The 17,995-nt window shown below is 48.7% G+C and overlaps 1 protein-coding gene across 1 annotated transcript in view; it reads left to right on the top strand.

Annotated features, from left to right (window-relative positions):
• The first annotated feature begins 11,415 nt into the window (after window positions 1-11,415).
• LOC125637428 (disintegrin and metalloproteinase domain-containing protein 9-like) overlaps window positions 11,416-17,995 on the top strand; it is a 107,013-nt gene continuing 100,433 nt past the window's right edge. Inside the window, exons 1-2 of the mRNA XM_048851833.2 lie at window positions 11,416-11,464; window positions 14,420-14,502. Of these exons, the coding sequence (XP_048707790.2) occupies window positions 11,416-11,464; window positions 14,420-14,502 (132 nt within the window). The remainder of the gene's footprint in view (window positions 11,465-14,419; window positions 14,503-17,995) is intronic.

Below are 17,995 nucleotides of genomic sequence, written 5' to 3'. Positions count from 1 at the left end.
GGTGTTAGAGAGCTTATTCCTTCACTCTCCCACTTCCCTGGTCCTTCTCGCATGAACAGAGAGCAACAATACCCAAAGTCCAAAGGTGCAAACAATTCAATGTTTATTGGGGTGAACTTCCAGCAAGCTTAAATACAAGTTCCTTTTTCCTTATTTTCGAATCCCAACTTACTTCCTGTTTGCCCCTAATTTATATAGTAATATTCTTAGCTATACCTTAACCAATCATTCTACTGAAATTTAACTAACCAATCCTAACATATTGTAACATGATTAGCTAACCAATTATATCCCACCACAATAATTAGATTACACCCAGCAAAATTAATTATACAGCAGACAGAAACAATCACAGAACCAGACAGAGATTATACAGACAAACAATAGCAAAGTGGGAACTATAATGATAAAACAATACAGAAATGAGGATTTCACATCCCAGCTATTGATAAGTGAGTTCTTGCCAGACAGGATGCTATCAAACTAAGTTTCCTTTTACATTTTCTAGGCACTTCCCTTTCTCTGGAGGTGATACGAATACAATCCTGTCCTGATAGTGCCTGACAGCCCAATAGCACCTTATTTCAATGTGACTAGTTTGGAATGTGAGGATGTGACTGTTCGCTTCCCAGCTTATGGCTGCCTCTGCTGCTTAGCCAAAGGCCTTAGCCTAAGAACAGGGCCTCAAACTGTCACAGTAAGAGAAGGCCGTTGTTGGGGACACTGGGGCATGGCCACTAGGTAACTCGAGGGGATGGAAGACCACGAGTGTCGATGAAGCCCCCTCGCACTAGGCCCCGGTGTCCTTGGCCCCCCCTCCTGCCTGGAGGCACTCGCAGCAGCTCTGCGTACTAGGCCCAAGTGTCCTTGGCCCCCCCGCCTGGAGGCACACACAGCAGTTATGCTGAGGATCTGCAACAATATGCTGCAGAGTCAGACTGCCTGAAACTAAGCAAGGCCAAACAGGGCAGATATGGAAGAACAATGCTGAATAAAGCAGCTTTATGTATAGTTTAACAAATGATACAGAGAATCAGGGAACTAGCTGGGAACTGGATTGGCTGGCTACATGGATACTTGGGGCAGCTTGCTATTGGATAAGTATGCTGGGAAAAAGGATGTAGATGTAAGCAGTGTCAGGATGAGCTCCACCCTGACATCTGGTGGTGAGGTGTGGCAAATTGTGGAAAAGAACTTCAGGGGCCGATCTCATTTGCATAGGCACACCCACCCCGCCTAGAATGAGACCATAGCTGCCCAAATGGTCACTTTGGCTGCTGTGGGATCCCCAGTGTCTCTGTTATTGGGGCAGGAAGAATAAATTGTTATTACCCTGATTATGGGAACTGTGCTTGGAACTGTATGTGGCCTTTTGTTATGATGGAGGGATTCACCATCAACTAAGTAGCACTCGCTAGGCAAGGGTCATGGGTTCCAAAACTGTGTGAATGGAGAGAGGCTGGGGACAAGTATTAATACTTAGTGGCATGGGCCCCTTGGTGAGGGCCTTACATGCTAATTGCACTTCCTCCTCTCTCCACTGTGGAATATCAGAGCTAATTTTGATTTCATTAGAAGTCTAGTTATAGACTGCTGAGCTCACTTTGGGCTGACAGTGCACCAGCACTGGGGCTCCCCTACTACAAGCTGAATTCACCTAAGAGCTGAAATCACTGAGTGTTGTGTTAAGTAGTGGGGGAGCCTGAAGATATATTGTGGAGCAGTTTGCGGGACGGCTGGTGAAGCAGTTCGACGCGGAGCAGTGTGTGGATGGCAGGAGCGGCTTGTGGGCCGTGGAGCTGAGCGAAGGAGTTCGTGGGGCGGCTGGCGGAGCAGAGCGCAGCTGAGTGAAGGAGTTCGTGGGGCGGCTGGCGGAGCGGAGCGAAGGAGTTTGTGGGGCGGCTGGCGGAGCGGAGTGCAGCTGAGCGAAGGAGTTTGTGGGGCGGCTGGCGGAGCGGAGTGCCGCTATGGAGCTATGGGGCGGTCAGCTTCAGATCACGTAAGGTGCCTCTTACCCCCGTCCCATTTCCACCCAGGTTGGGAGGTAAAGCTCCGCAGATAAACTTTCGAACTCTGGGGCTGCCCTGACCAGGGTCAGAGACTTTTGGGGCATTGGACTTTTGGGACTTTGGGTGATTTGGGGTTGCTGGACTCAAGAACCAAAGGGAAAAGGGCATGCCCCAATTTGCCTGGGGTGGGTTCTTTTTTTTTTGCTCATGGGTTGTGTTATGAATCCTGTTGGTGGTGTTTCCCCAACATAATGCCACATTGTTTCTCTCTGTTATTAAAAGGCTTTTGCTACACTCAGACCATGTGCTTGCGAGAGGGGAAGTATTGCCTCTTGGAGGCGCCCAGCGGGGGTGGTATATATTTGTCCCAGGTCACTGGGTGGGGGCTCGAGCCGGTTTGCATTGTGTTATTGGAATGGAACCCCTAGATATTGAACCCGGCCCTTGTTGCTGCCAACTCTGACGGGCAGAAGGGTTACATTTTTGGGGGCTCGTCCGGGATGAGAGATGTGAAAGGGCTTTTCGAGAAATCATTACTTGCCTAACTCATGCTCCAGTCCTAGTTTTTGCTGACCCAAGCAAACCATTTATCCTGCATACTGATGCCAGTTTGGAGGGTCTGGGAGCAGTCCTGTACCAGGAAGTGGAAGGCAAATGTAAACCTGTAGCCTTTGCCAGCCGAGGATTGTCTGATAGTGAAACTCGCTATCCCACCCACAAGCTGGAATTTTTGGCCTTGAAATGGGCCATCACTGAGAAATTTCGAGACTACTTGTATGGTGCTCAGTTCCAGGTGTGGACAGACAACAATCCACTGACTTATGTGTTAACAAGTGCTAAGCTGGATGCTACAGGGCAGAGATGGGTGGCCGCCTTGGCTAGCTATGAGTTCAGCATTCAGTACCGATCAGGGAGAAGCAATGTAGATGCAGATGCATTGTCCAGGCGTCCGCAGGCTCCAGAAGTTGCTGTGATACCCACAGATGGAGTGAGAGCTATTTGCAGTGTGAGTCGCCGAGAGCCAGAGGCCCGTGAGGGCTTTCAGGGATGTGTTGCAGAAGCTTTGGGCCTGCCCCCTGAATGCATGCCTTCTGCTTCGGTGAACTATATTGCATTAGACCAATCTCCTTTGCCCATGCTCAATGCGGCTGACTGGCAAGAAGCCCAGCGGCAAGATATTGACATTCGTGATACACTACTTGCCAAAAGGGAGGGGCGAAGCCCAGCTGCGGTTGTCCCACCTAACCCGGAGGGTAAACTACTATTGAGAGAATGGACCAAACTAAAACTGATTCAGGGAGTGCTACACCGAATGACCACTGACCTTTTACAAAAACAACGAGCACAACTAGTACTGCCAAAAAAGTACAGAGCCCTGGCCATGAGGGCCCTTCATGATGACTTTGGGCATTTAGGGATGGAGAGGACCTTGGAACTTATTCGTAGTAGGTTCTATTGGCCCCGAATGGCTGAAGATGTTCGCAGGAAATGTGAGACTTGCGCTCGATGTGTTCAAAGGAAAACTCTGCCCACGAGGGCTGCATATCTCAAGAACATCACCAGCAACAAACCTTTGGAGTTGGTATGCATTGATTTCTTGTCTGTAGAGGTAGACAAGAGGAATGTTGGAAACATTCTAGTAGTGACTGACCATTTTACACGGTATGCACAAGCATATCCCACACGTGATCAGAGGGCCACCACCGTTGCTCGAGTATTGTGGGACAAATATTTCTCAGTCTATGGATTCCCGGCTCGGATACACTCTGATCAGGGGCGGGATTTTGAGAGTCACCTTCTGAAGGAGGTGCTGAAGATAGCAGGAATTAAAAAGTCTAGGACAACGCCTTATCACCCCCAAGGTGATCCTCAGCCAGAGAGGTTCAATCGAACCCTATTAGATATGTTGGGAACTTTGCGACCAGAGCAGAAGGCAACCTGGAGCCAGCATGTCGCATTTCTGGTGCATGCCTACAATGCCACAAAGAACGATGCTACGGGAGTCACCCCATATCTCTTGATGTTTGGGCGAGAACCAAGATTACCCATAGACTTGTGCTTTGGTGTATCAGAGGATGGAGATAGCTATGAAACTCATCAGCAATATGTATCCCGACTAAGAGAAAAGCTGCGGGATGCTTATCGCTTAGCTACCGCTGCGGCTCGGAAGAACGCAGACCGCAACAAACATCGATATGATGCTAGAGTGCGTTCGCAGGAGCTCCAGCCGGGGGACAGAGTCCTGCTGCGAAATTTGGGTATTGCTGGCAAACACAAGATAGCTGACAGATGGAAGGCAATACCTTACCTGGTGATGGAAAAGCTGGGAGATCTGCCGGTCTACAAGATCAAACCTGAAGACGGTCCAGGGCAAATAAAGACGGTGCATAGAAACCTTTTGCTCCCTGTGGGGGAATTGGTAAGCACCCCTTGTGAGATGGGCCACGGCAGGGCCGCCGGGCAGAACAGAGGTGCTAGACCAAAGCCGCCATCCAACACAGACAGTGGGCCCCCTGCAGCTAACTTATCCCTATTCTGCACATCTGAGAGTGAGTCTGAGGAGGAAGACACAACCCTGGTGTATCCTGGGATGGAGACAAGATTTCAGTCTCGATCAGCTGAACCAAACGAGAGTTTTCCCTCTTCCGCCCTAAACCCAATGGCGGAACTATTTAGGCCCCTTTCTGATACCCCGGTGCTGCTGATGAGACCCCCCTGTGATGACACACACAGGTTATTGGACAATGGGGACGGACAGGTAGAGGATGTCCTGGGCACCTTGGACCCTCCAGCGTTAGAACTAGGAGTGCAGGGGCCTACGCCAGTAGCCGAGGGACCCTCCAGGGAAGCCTCTCCATCCGTCACTCAAGAGGATGTTCCCCCTACCTCGACAACAGAGATTCTCAATAGACGAGACAGGGTGATAAGACCAGTGAAACGGTTAACTTATGATGCACCTGGGGTGACTAGTGAGGAGCCAATACATTTAGCACACAGGCTTGTGGAAGCTAAAGTGGGCTTCCTGAGGCCCTTTGGAGGAAACCAATGAGTTAGTATAAAGGGAGTGTGATTTGTCGGGACGACAAAGTCTCGGCTGGGGGGAGGATGTAAGCAGTGTCAGGATGAGCTCCACCCTGACATCTGGTGGTGAGGTGTGGCAAATTGTGGAAAAGAACTTCAGGGGCCGATCTCATTTGCATAGGCACACCCACCCCGCCTAGAATGAGACCATAGCTGCCCAAATGGTCACTTTGGCTGCTGTGGGATCTCCAGTGTCTCTGTTATTGGGGCAGGAAGAATAAATTGTTATTACCCTGATTATGGGAACTGTGCTTGGAACTGTATGTGGCCTTTTGTTATGATGGAGGGATTCACCATCAACTAAGTAGCACTCGCTAGGCAAGGGTCATGGGTTCCAAAACTGTGTGAATGGAGAGAGGCTGGGGACAAGTATTAATACTTAGTGGCATGGGCCCCTTGGTGAGGGCCTTACATGCTAATTGCACTTCCTCCTCTCTCCACTGTGGAATATCAGAGCTAATTTTGATTTCATTAGAAGTCTAGTTATAGGCTGCTGAGCTCACTTTGGGCTGACAGTGCACCAGCACTGGGGCTCCCCTACTACAAGCTGAATTCACCTAAGAGCTGAAATCACTGAGTGTTGTGTTAAGTAGTGGGGGAGCCTGAAGATATATTGTGGAGCAGTTTGCGGGACGGCTGGTGAAGCAGTTCGACGCGGAGCAGTGTGTGGATGGCAGGAGCGGCTTGTGGGCCGTGGAGCTGAGCGAAGGAGTTCGTGGGGCGGCTGGCGGAGCAGAGCGCAGCTGAGTGAAGGAGTTCGTGGGGCGGCTGGCGGAGCGGAGCGAAGGAGTTTGTGGGGCGGCTGGCGGAGCGGAGTGCAGCTGAGCGAAGGAGTTTGTGGGGCGGCTGGCGGAGCGGAGTGCCGCTATGGAGCTATGGGGCGGTCAGCTTCAGATCACGTAAGGTGCCTCTTACCCCCGTCCCATTTCCACCCAGGTTGGGAGGTAAAGCTCCGCAGATAAACTTTCGAACTCTGGGGCTGCCCTGACCAGGGTCAGAGACTTTTGGGGCATTGGACTTTTGGGACTTTGGGTGATTTGGGGTTGCTGGACTCAAGAACCAAAGGGAAAAGGGCATGCCCCAATTTGCCTGGGGTGGGTTCTTTTTTTTTTGCTCATGGGTTGTGTTATGAATCCTGTTGGTGGTGTTTCCCCAACATAATGCCACATTGTTTCTCTCTGTTATTAAAAGGCTTTTGCTACACTCAGACCATGTGCTTGCGAGAGGGGAAGTATTGCCTCTTGGAGGCGCCCAGCGGGGGTGGTATATATTTGTCCCAGGTCACTGGGTGGGGGCTCGAGCCGGTTTGCATTGTGTTATTGGAATGGAACCCCTAGATATTGAACCCGGCCCTTGTTGCTGCCAACTCTGACGGGCAGAAGGGTTACATATAAAAGCCTGTGTAACTTCCTGCTCTGTTGTGCAGGATTTGAGATTTTATTCTCCCTGTACCTTTTTGCAGCTGCAAATAAACTTTTCTGCTTCTCCACCCCGTTGTGATTATTGGGTGTAGCACACCGGGTAGCGAACCAACTCAAGCTGTTGTTCAGCCTCTCGGCACTGGGTGTCGGCAACACCCTTACACCAGCAGACAGTGATTTTGATTCTTTCTTTTATACCTCTAGAACTAGCCAAGTGATAAGAATACCCCTAAATTCTTAAAGTACAGGCCTTTGCAGACAGGCCTGAATATCTATATCCTAACAATGAGCATGTGGCAGCAGAGGGTGCTAGAGCTGGCCCAACAGATACCACTGAGGGGGAAATCTTCGGTGACAGTGCATGCAGCATGTGCACACCTAACGTGGAATGGACATGAGCAACACATCTTGAAGAACAACAGTTAAGGAAAGGTTAGTCACTTTTATTTTCTGTGAGGAGATGGTTGTGGTTGCAGTCATCTGGGCTCCCCCACAGGTCCAACAGACTATCCAGTACCTCCATTTCTAAAGTCTCTCTTTGTTTTTGGATAAGATGGACGATAGGCTCCATAGCCTGAAAGATTCCAGGGCAACATTAAAATCACTTGGAATCTATACTCTGGCAACAAAAAGGAAACAGTTCCCTCCACAACAGTCATACAGACACCAGGGATTTACTCCCTGTTCTCAAGATCCAACAAGGAGAAAGGATAGGAGACAACCTTCACTACCCTCCTCTTCAGCATCAGTATGTTCATCCTTTCCAGCTACCTCAAATAAACAGGCATTTTGATGGGTTGGTCCAGGGCAGTGAACCAGTTACTTTAGTTCCATCTGTTTCCCACCTCTTGTTTACAAATTGCTTATCTGCTTCCTAAGTGTTTGGGCCCATGTAACATCAGATCTGTGGGTCTCAAGCATGATCAAACTGGGATATGTCCTCTAGTTCATTTCTATCCCTCCTTCCAATCCCTTGTCTCTCTTCAGGGACCCCTCTCACCAGACTGTCCTTCAGCAGGCGATCCAGTCACTCCTTCAGGCATGGGCCATAAAGGAAGTGCAGTTGTGCTTCAGGGGAAAGTTGTCTACTCCCGCTACTTTCTTATTCTCAAAGCAAAAGGAGATCACAGGCCTATTTTAGATCTAAGAGAGTTGACCAAATTCCTGAGGAAAATAAAATTCCTCATAGTTACCTTAGTTTTTCTGAGACTGGTATGAATATATTTTCTGAGAATCCACCCTTTAACTGTTCAATACTGCTCCAGAATATAACCAAGCTGAAAAAAAAATTTTAAAAAACTTTTAAAAAATTAACAAAATGTCCTCCAAAATTTGAAAAACAGCTTAAAACAATAACTCCCAGAAATGAGAACTACTTTAATTCTTCAACTGGTTGTTAACACTGAAACCTAATAATTACTGTTCTAAGGCTTTTCTACAACTAAAAATTGAAATTTCTTGACTTTGAGGTGATTAATGGCACAACTTTAATCTTCTCTTCCTGAATTTTTTTGATGGAGCAAATATAAATTGTTATATGGAAAACAGTGTAATATGTAGGTTTAACAAATAATGTTGCCAAATCAGTCAGTAAAATATAAAGTGACACTATTTAAGAGAAGCTCTGTATAAAAGTAAAACTGGAGAGATGACATACTTCTTCTGTTAAACTCTACCTCTTTGGAAAAGTGGAATCAGTTTTTTGAATGGAGCGTAACTGAGCACTAAATACCAAATCCTGACTGTGAACAAGATAAATGTAGGAACATAAAAAGACAATATATGCTTTACTTGTATTACCTTTCTACAAGACACTGTGTGAGAAAAGCAGTATTCACTCTGAGAAGTAAACATAAAACATAGGAAAGTTGAAAAAGTACTGTTTGTCTTGTAACGCCTGTGTGCTTGGAGTGGCACTCTGGTCCCCTCTAGTGGTGGTTAGGCCCCTGAGCGATCGATGAGCCTACAGCAGCCTTGGCCAAGAGATATGTGTCTTTTACCTCATGCATTAGCAGCTCAGGCATTTAGCTCCAGAGGGTCCCTGGTTTGATCACTGCTGCCGATTCCCCTTCATGGGTCAGTGTTACAAGTGCCAACTCCATGGGATTCATGGAGAGATTGTTTTCTTGAAACTCTGTCAACATCAATGAAAAGTAGAGTCATGAGTTGGCAGAATGTGGCTTGCAGATGGGGGATTCATAGATGGGAGGTTTGGGGGTGGAACAAGAAGGAGCAGAACACAGCCTGCTGATGAAAGGCTTGAGGGGGCGATGCACTGAGGGTGGTTTGGGAAGTGGAGCAGGGCCCATGGGGACAGGGGGTGACTTAGGGAGGCATGTTCGCTTTGCCTGAGACAGATCATACCTGCAGGGGCTAAGGGAATCTGGGCTGTGCCCCAGAGAGGAGAGCCACAAAGAGAGGGCTGGAGAGGCAGCCAAATGCCAGGTTAAGAACAGGGGGGAACCCCCAGCCCTGCCCCATGTAACCAGGACAGCCAGAAACCTCTTGCCAGTCCCCTACCAGCTGAGAGACACCAATAGAGCTGCTGCCAAAACTATCTAACTGGAGAGGAAGCGCCCAGCATTGCTTCTGCTTTCTGTTCTGGACCTGGGAGTGTCCTCTTGCCCGAGCAGGGTGAGCACAGAAGCTAGTAACAGGGGCAGGTTCAGCAGAGTGCGGAGGAATTGCTCAGCTAGGCAAGCCGGCTTCACACTCCTTGCTGGGGGATTTTGATCAGTTAACATTTCAGTGGCCAAAGGCTCAAAGATCTGTTGACAGATGTTTTTTCTTGCATCACCCTCACCTAGGGACTGGCACCTGCCCTGATCACTAATGGCTTTTACTAAGCAGAAGATCAAAATTTTTCTCCATAAAGGCAGTTGTATCCTTTTCCCTTCCAGCTTCCCCACCCCATTAGATCTGGCTTTTCACCCCCTCCCTGCCACCAAGGAATCGAAGCTGAGCCCCAGTTACGGGCTAAGCCCCAGCTATGGGCTAAGGATTTATTCTGCCACCAGGCGCTCTAGTCAAACCCCTCTTCTCATTCATAGCCTCTCAGCCCAGGAAGTTCCAAGGACATGCCCACGTGAGCCGTAATGGCAGTACCTTGGCATAGTAAGAAGAGCGTGGGACTGATTTTATTAACACTGTTGAGCCTCCTATGCAGATTGGCAACTTCTTTCTCTGAATATCCCTGTAATCGGCAGTGAAAGTTGCTAGATGTGTTCCTGCTCACTTTGACACTTGTTTCCTCGCTCGGGAAACCAAAACGTCACTAAGCCTGGTGACAGAATTGCTAAGTTGGCAGCACGGCATGGTGGGGTGGAGGAAGGAGAGAGGAACGAGGCTGAGGGGGATTCATGTGGGAGCCAGTCCGGGTGGGAGCCACCAAGGTATCTTTGGGGGAGCGAGGCAAATGGGACGTGGCAAAGGGCAGGCTCAGGCGCGGGGGGGCAGGGTCTTGGGGCTAGGAGGGGGCGGGGATCGGATTGGGTGGCAGGTGGGATTGGGCCTGAGGCAGGGAGGGGACCAGGGTGGCACTGAGGGAGTTGGAGGGGAGGAGGCAGTTGAAGCAGAGCTGGCACTAGGGCTGGAGGGGCGGGGGTGGGGCTGGCACAGATGCAGTAGGATCGTAATGGGGCGGGGCTGGGTCTGAGGCAATAGGAGCGGAGGGGGCGGGGGCTGGGCCTGAGGCAGTGGGAGGGGAGAGGAGGGGGCGGGGCTGGCCCTGAGGCAATAGGAGCAGAGGGGGCGGGGGCTGGGCCTGAGGCAGGGGGAGGGGAGAGGAGGGGGCGGGGCTGGCCCTGAGGCAGTTGGAGCGGGGGCGGGGCGGGCACTGAGGCAATAGGAGCGGAGGGGGCGGGGACTGGGCCTGGGGCAGTGGGAGGGGAGAGGAGGGGGCGGGGCGGGGCTGGCCCTGAGGCAGTTGGAGCGGGGGCGGGGCTGGCCCTGAGGCAATAGGAGCAGAGGGGGCGGAGCTGGGCCTGAGGCAGTGGGAGGGGAGAGGAGGGGGCGGGGCTGGCACTGAGGCAGTTGGAGCGGGGGCGGGGCTGGCCCTGAGGCAGTGGGAGGGGAGGGGAGAGGAGAGGAGGGGGCGGGGCTGGCCCTGAGGCAGTTGGAGCGGGGGCGGGGCTGGCCCTGAGGCAATAGGAGCGGAGGGGGCGGGGCTGGCCCTGAGGCAGTTGGAGCAGAGGGGGCGGAGCTGGCCCTGAGGCAGTTGGAGCAGAGGGGGCGGAGCTGGGCCTGAGGCAGTGGGAGGGGAGAGGAGGGGGCGGGGCTGGCCCTGAGGCAGTTGGAGCAGAGGGGGCGGGGCTGGCCCTGAGGCAATAGGAGCAGAGGGGGCGGGGGCTGGGCCTGAGGCAGTGGGAGGGGAGAGGAGGGGGCGGGGCTGGCCCTGAGGCAGTTGGAGCAGAGGGGGCGGGGCTGGCCCTGAGGCAATAGGAACAGAGGGGGCGGAGCTGGGCCTGAGGCAATGGGAGGGGAGAGGAGGGGGCGGGGCTGGCCCTGAGGCAATAGGAGCAGAGGGGGCGGGGCTGGCCCTGAGGCAGTTGGAGCGGGGGCGGGGCTGGCCCTGAGGCAATAGGAGCAGAGGGGGCGGGGCTGGCCCTGAGGCAGTTGGAGCAGGGGCGGGGCCTGAGGCAATAGGAGCAGAGGGGGCGGGGCTGGCCCTGAGGCAGTTGGAGCGGGGGTGGGGCTGGCCCTGAGGCAATAGGAGCAGAGGGGGCGGAGCTGGGCCTGGGGCAGTGGGAGAGGAGAGGAGGAGGAGGAGGAGGGGGCGGGGGCTGGGCCTGGGGCAGTGGGACTGGAGCGGAGCTGACACTAGGGCAGTTGAGCAGAGGGGGTGGGAGACGCTGTCTCTGTTCTTGCTGCACGTGGTTGGCCGGTGTCTGTGAGGAGCCGCAGGGATGGGGCTGCAGGTCTGGGTCCTGCTCCTGCTCCTGGTCCTCAGCCCAGGTGAGGGGGGCAGTGAGTCTGGTGGAGATGCCAGAGTGGGTAGATATTTGAGGTCATGCTTGCAAGGTGGAGGCCATGCAGGGAAGGGGGGAGCCAGGAGTCAGAGCAGGGTTGTGAGGGAAAACGGGGCCAGAACAGGAGGAGGAGCAGGACTGGGGCACAAGGAGGGGAACAGGGGCTTGAGTGGAGGGGGAATATGGGGTCTTGGGGGCAGCAGGGAGCACTGGGGGGTAAATCAAAGGGTGGGGGATTTGTGAATCCAGAGCAGGGTGCACGGACGGGAGATTCAGGAGGTGCCAGATTGGGACTAGGAGCAGGATTTCCTGATAGCAGGTCAGGGGCTGGAACCGGGTAAGAGGCAGAAAGGGGATGTGGGCCTGAGGGTTCATGGAGGCAAACTGGGAAGGGGGCAAAGGGACTCTTTCGGGGGCAGGGAAAAGTGAGCACAGACGACCAAGGGGGAGGTTCAAGGAATGAGGCAGGGAGAGATTAGAACCGGGGCAAAGGGCTGCGAGGCGTATGGATTCTGGAGTAGGTTGGCCCAAAGCACCAGCAGGAAAGGGGTGAGCTGGAAAAGGGGCTGGCTGGGAAGTGGCTGAGGTGACGTCTCTCGAGGCCGGTACTTGGCTGGTGTGTGTGAGGAGCAGTGCAGGTGCGCTGCCTCCTGGGGGTTCCATGGCCGGGCTGATGCTGGGACTTTGCTCCTGCCCTTGGTCAGATGAGTTTAGGTGGGGAAGGGGTAGTGGTGCCTCTCGTGGGGAGGGGGAGCAGTGTGGCGTTGCAGGGGGAAGGGAAGAGGGGCAGTGAGGTTGGAGGAGAGATGGGGAGGGGCCCACCAGGTGGGATTGTTGTTGCCAAGAAGGCCCAATGGCATTTTGGGATGTATAAGTAGGGGCATTGCCAGCAGATTGAGGGACGTGATCGTTCCCGTCTATTCGACATTGGTGAGGCCTCATCTGGAGTACTGTGTCGTCCAGTTTTGGGCCCCACACTACAAGAAGGATGTGGAAAAATTGGAAAACGTCCAGCAGAGGGCAACAAAAATGGTTAGGGGGCTGGAACACATGACTTATGAGGAGAGGCTGAGGGAACTGGGATTGTTTAGTCTGCGGAAGAGAAGAATGAGGGGGGATTTGATAGCTGCCTTCAACTACCTGAAAGGGGATTCCAAAGAGGATGGCTCTAGACTGTTCTCAGTGGTAGCAGATGACAGAACGAGGAGTAATGGTCTGAAGTTGCAGTGGGGGAGGTTTAGGTTGGATACTAGGAAAATCTTTTTCACTAGGAGGGTGGTAAAACACTGGAATGCATTACCGAGGGAGGTGATGGAATCTCCTTCCTAAGAAGTTTTTAAGGTCAGGCTTGACAAAGCCCTGGCTGGGATGATTTAGTTGTGGATTGGTCCTGCTTTTGAGCAGGGGGTTGGACTAGATGACCTCCTGAGGTCCCTTCCAACCCTGATATTCTATGATTCAGAGGGTGACACAGCAGGAAATGAGGAGCCAGGCCCACTGAGTTTTTGGGGGGATGAGAATGATTTTGTGAGGGCAGGGGCAGAACAGGATGGGGGAGGAGGGGGAAAGGTGTGGAGTAGGGAGTTTGGGGGTCATGGCTGTGGTCAGAGGTAGTGTGGAGGGGTAGGGCAGGACCCACAGAAGGCTTGAAGGATGCTTGAACAGGGAAAGTGATGGGGGATCCACAAAGAGTTAGTGTTTTGTAGTGGAGCCTAGGCATGGTGATTTTGAAGGAAATAGGGTTGCTGAGGGGGTTTTGGAGCACTCCAAGGAGGGGGCTGCATTTCTTATTTACCAGCTGGTGTTTGATTTTTTTTATTTGAGATTTGTGTCAAGCTCTTTTTAGAAGGAAATTCAGGTTTAATTAAAAATGCACAAGCCACATTTATTTTTTTATTAAGTTGAATTAGCTTGAATGTTCTGGATATGTAAAATTGTTAAAATGTTTTTCATTTAAAACAGATCTATTAAAGAAAGTAACTATTATCAGGAGTTGGTGAATTAAGTTTCATTGTTTGTGGTCTCTGTAGCCTTCAAAATTTTAGAACTAGTAGAGCTCCTCCCTTCATACATCGTCTTTATTCATATTATGAAAGAGGAAAATGAGTTTTTGTTTTTTAATCTCCCATTGGTTTCTTAAATTTGAAAAAACTAGTCATTGAACTGAACTAGTTGAATAAACTGAAATTAAGAAAATATTCTCTCTGCACCTGCAGAAGAGGATACTGGTGTCAAAAGCTGGTTTAGAACTTCAACAAACTCTGGTTCCACATGCTTAGCCAGTGACTTCCACCAGTTCAATGGTTTGACTTTCTTTAAACTTTGCAGCAAAAATGTACTGCTTACTATTGTTGTTGTAGTTAAATGATTTTAATAGATTATAATAAGTTTAGGCCTTTAACACAGGTTGTTAATCTCAAATTTAATTTTAAATTGTTTATTTTTAACAAAATGAAACTTTAGTTAATTTAAATTTAAAAATCTTATTTAAATAAAAAATCTGTGTTTTTTTTAAATCATCAATTTTTAACCACCGTCTATCCAAATAAGGAAGCAAGGTGGTCCAGTGAGGGTTTTGTCTGGCTGTGGGGGTGAGGAGAGAGGGCCTGCTGAAGGGGGAATATGTTTGATGGGGGGAGAGCAAATCAGGGTGATGAAACAAGGATGGGAGGGGCCTGCTTGAAAAATTAACTTGAGTTGGGAAAGAGAAGCAAGAGAATAGTAATGCTCTTTTCTCTGTCCAAGCTCCTCAAATGGTTTACAAATATTATTGAGTTAAGACTTCATCCCCCTCATTTCCCCTTGAATTTTTCCTCATTAACATATTGTACAGAGTGACTTCTGTATAAAATTATTTGCAGTGCTAGTTTGGTAGAACATATCCCAGTTATTATAAACTTTAAATATTGTGTTTTGTCTTTGTAACTATTTCTCTTTCTAGGATTTTCTGAGACCTCAAACTTTTCTTATTCTGAAATAATAGTGCCAAAAAAGCTTGAACCAAGGGATGCAATTGACAACAAGGTAGTACTGCTCTTTTAGAAAATGTTAATTGCTATGTTGCATCAGACCAATGGTCCATTAATCCTATCTCTGACAATGGAAGTACCAGATGCTTTGATGGGAAGTGTAACACCTCCATTAAAAAAGTGTGTATTAGGGAAAGTTTCTTCCTAATTCTGAGCAATTAGTGGTTTGGGACTGTTCTAAATCACAAAGGTTGATCATCCTTAATACATTTTTATCATTGCCTGTGTGACTGCAGTTGATATTTTTATTAGAGGAGCACAGTGGGCATTAATAACATAAATCATTTGACTGTAGTAAAAACATATATGGCTCAGGTGAGAGACTCTCCCTCGCAGCCTCTGCAGTGAAGACTGATGTAAAGAATTAACTTAGCTTCTCTGCAACAGCCTTGTCTTCCTTGAGTGCTCCTTTAGCACCTCTATTGTCCAGTGGCCTCACTGATTGTTTGGCTTCTGATGTACTTTAAATAATTGCTGTTAGTTTTAGTCTCTTTTGCTAGTTGCTCTTCGGATTCTTTTTTGGACTGCCTAATTATTCTTTTATGCTTGACGTGCCAGAGTTTATGCTCCTTTCTAGTTTCCTCAGTAGGATTTGACTTTCAATTTTTAAAGAAGTCTTTAACCGCCTCTTTTACTCTGTTTAGCCATGATTGCAATTTTTCATCTTCTTACTGGTTTCAGAGCAGCAGCCGTGTTAGTTTGTATCCGCAAAAAGAAAAGGAGTACTTGTGGCACCTTAGAGACTAACAAATTTATTTTACTGTTTGTTTGTTTGTTGTATACATTTAATTTGAGCTTCTATTATGGCGTTTTTAAAAAGTTTAGGAGTACTTGTGGCACCTTAGAGACTAACAAATTTATTTGAGCATAAGCTTTCGTGAGCTACAGCTCACTTCATCGGATGCATGCAGTAGAAAATACAGTGGGGAGATTTTATATACACAGAGAACATGAAACAATGGGTGTTACTATACACACTGTAACGAGAGTGATCAGGTAAGGTGAGCTATTACCAGCAGGAGAGAAAAAGAACATTTTGTAATGATAATCAAGGTGGGCCATTTCCAGCAGTTGACAAGAACATCTGAGGAACAGTAGGGGGAGAAATAAACATGGGGAAATAGTTTTACTTTGTGTAATGACACATCCACTCCCAGTCTTTATTCAAGCCTAAGTTAATTGTGTCCAGTTTGTAAATTAATTCCAATTCAGCAGTCTCTCATTGGAGTCTGTTTTTGAAGTTTTTTGTTGAAGAATTGCCACTTTTAGGTCTGTAATCGAGTGACCAAAGAGATTGAAGTGTTCTCCAACTGGTTTTTGAATGTTATAATTCTTGACGTCTTATTTGTGTCCATTTATTCTTTTACATAGAGACTGTCCAGTTTGACCAATGTACATGGCAGAGGGGCATTGCTGGCATGTGATGGCATAGATCACATTGGTAGATGTTCAGGTGAACAAGCCTCTGATAGTGTGGCTGATGTGATTAGGCCCTATGATGGTGTCCCCTGAATAGATATGTGGACACAGTTGGCAACGGGCTTTGCTCAAATAAATTTGTTAGTCTCTACGGTGCCACAAGTCCTCCTTTTCTTTTTGCGGATACAGACTAACACGGCTGCTACTCTGAAACCTTTAAAAAGTTTGTGTGCAACTTGCAGGCATTTCACTCTTGTGACTGTTCCTTTTAATTTCCGTTTAATTAGCTTCCTCATTTTTGTATAGGTCCCCCTTTTGAAATTAAATGCTACTGTGGTGGGTTTCTTTTGCATTTTTCCCCTACAGAGATGTTCAATTTAATTACACAATGGTCGTTACTACCAAGACGTTCTGCTATATTCACCTCTGGCACCAGATCATGTACACCACTTACGACTAAATCAAGAATTGCTTCTCCCCTTGTGAGTTCCATGATTAGCTGTTCCAAGAAGCAGTCATTAATGGTGTCTAGGAGTTTTATCTCTGCATCCCATTCTGAGGTGACGTGTTCACAGACAGTATGGGGATAGTTGTCAAAATCCACTGTTATTATCAGGTTTTCTGTTTTCGTAGCCTCTGTAATCTCCCTGAACATTTCACAATCACCATCACCATCCTGGTCAGGTGATTGGTAGTATATTCCTACTGTTATACTCTTATTACTCAAGCATGAAATTTCTATCCATAGAGATTCTATGATATTGTTTGATTCATTTAAGATTTTTACTATATTTGACTCTATGCTTTCTTTAACATATTGTGCCACTCCCCACCAGAGCAACTTACTCCGTCATTCCGATATCTTTGATATCCTCGTATTACCCTGTCCCATTGATTATCATTATTCCACCAAGTTTCTGTGATACCTATTACATAAATATAATTTAATACCAAGCACTTAAGTTCACCCATCTTAGTATTTAGACTTCTGGCATTTGCATACAAGCACTTATACAATTTGTCAGTATTTAGTTGTCTGCTGTCATGTGATGTAGTTGAATGGAACTCTTTTTCACTTGACTTTCTCTTCAATTCCTACCTAACTTTATCAACTTTTATCCTCTCCTCTTTAATAAATCCTCCCCAGAGGGATGGCTCAATCTGAACTGTGTTCTCCTCCACAATTGTTGCCTTTCTGCCAGCCCTTATTTAAAAACTCCTCTACAATCTTTTTAAGTTTACATGCCAGCAATCTGATTCCATTTTGGTTTAGGTGGTTCCCATCCTTCCTCTATAGACTCCTCCTTTCCCAAAAGGTTCCCCAGTTCCTAATAAACCTAAATCCCTCCTCCCTACACTATTGTCTTATCGACACATTGAGACCCTGCAGTTGTGCACATTCATAAAATGTGCCTGTCTAACTGGTCCGGTGTATGGAACTAGAAACATTTCAGAAAATGCCACCTTGCAGGTCCTGGACTTTAATCTCTTATCTAGCAGCCTAAATTTGGCTTCCAAGACCTCTCTCCTGCCTTTCCCCATATCATTGGTATCTACACGTACCACAACCACTGACTCTTTCGCAGTACTACACATAAGTCTACCTAGATGTCTTGAGAGGATGCATCCTTTGTGCCCAGCAGGCAATCCACCATGTAGTTCTCCCAGTCATCACATCATCTGGAAGGAGGGTTCCAACTATTGGGTCGTTTCCTTCTGCTCCAGCATAATGTTCTCCTTACCGAGGACCTTCATCCTCCTCAACAGCACAGAGGCTATCAGACTGGGAATGAGACTGCTCTGCCATGTTCTGGAAAGGCTCATCTATGTACCTATCTGTCTCCCTTAGCTCCTCTAGTTCAGCCACTTATCTCAAGAGCCAATACTTAGTCTCTGAGAGCCATGAGTTGCTTGCCTGAATGCACTCATGCCTCCTTGCCCACAAAGCAAGTCATTGTACACGGTGCATTTATTGTAATAAACTGGATAGTCCCCACTCTGCTGCTGGACTTCTGCTTGCATTATTTTTACTCTTGCTGAGGTTTTAGGGGGTGGGGTGCGCTGGGGTG

Source organism: Caretta caretta, chromosome 1, assembly GCF_965140235.1.
Source record: "Caretta caretta isolate rCarCar2 chromosome 1, rCarCar1.hap1, whole genome shotgun sequence".
Classification (NCBI taxonomy): domain Eukaryota; kingdom Metazoa; phylum Chordata; order Testudines; family Cheloniidae; genus Caretta; species Caretta caretta.
The sequence above is the reverse complement of the archived record's forward strand: the minus strand, read 5'-3'. Positions and strand labels throughout refer to the sequence as shown.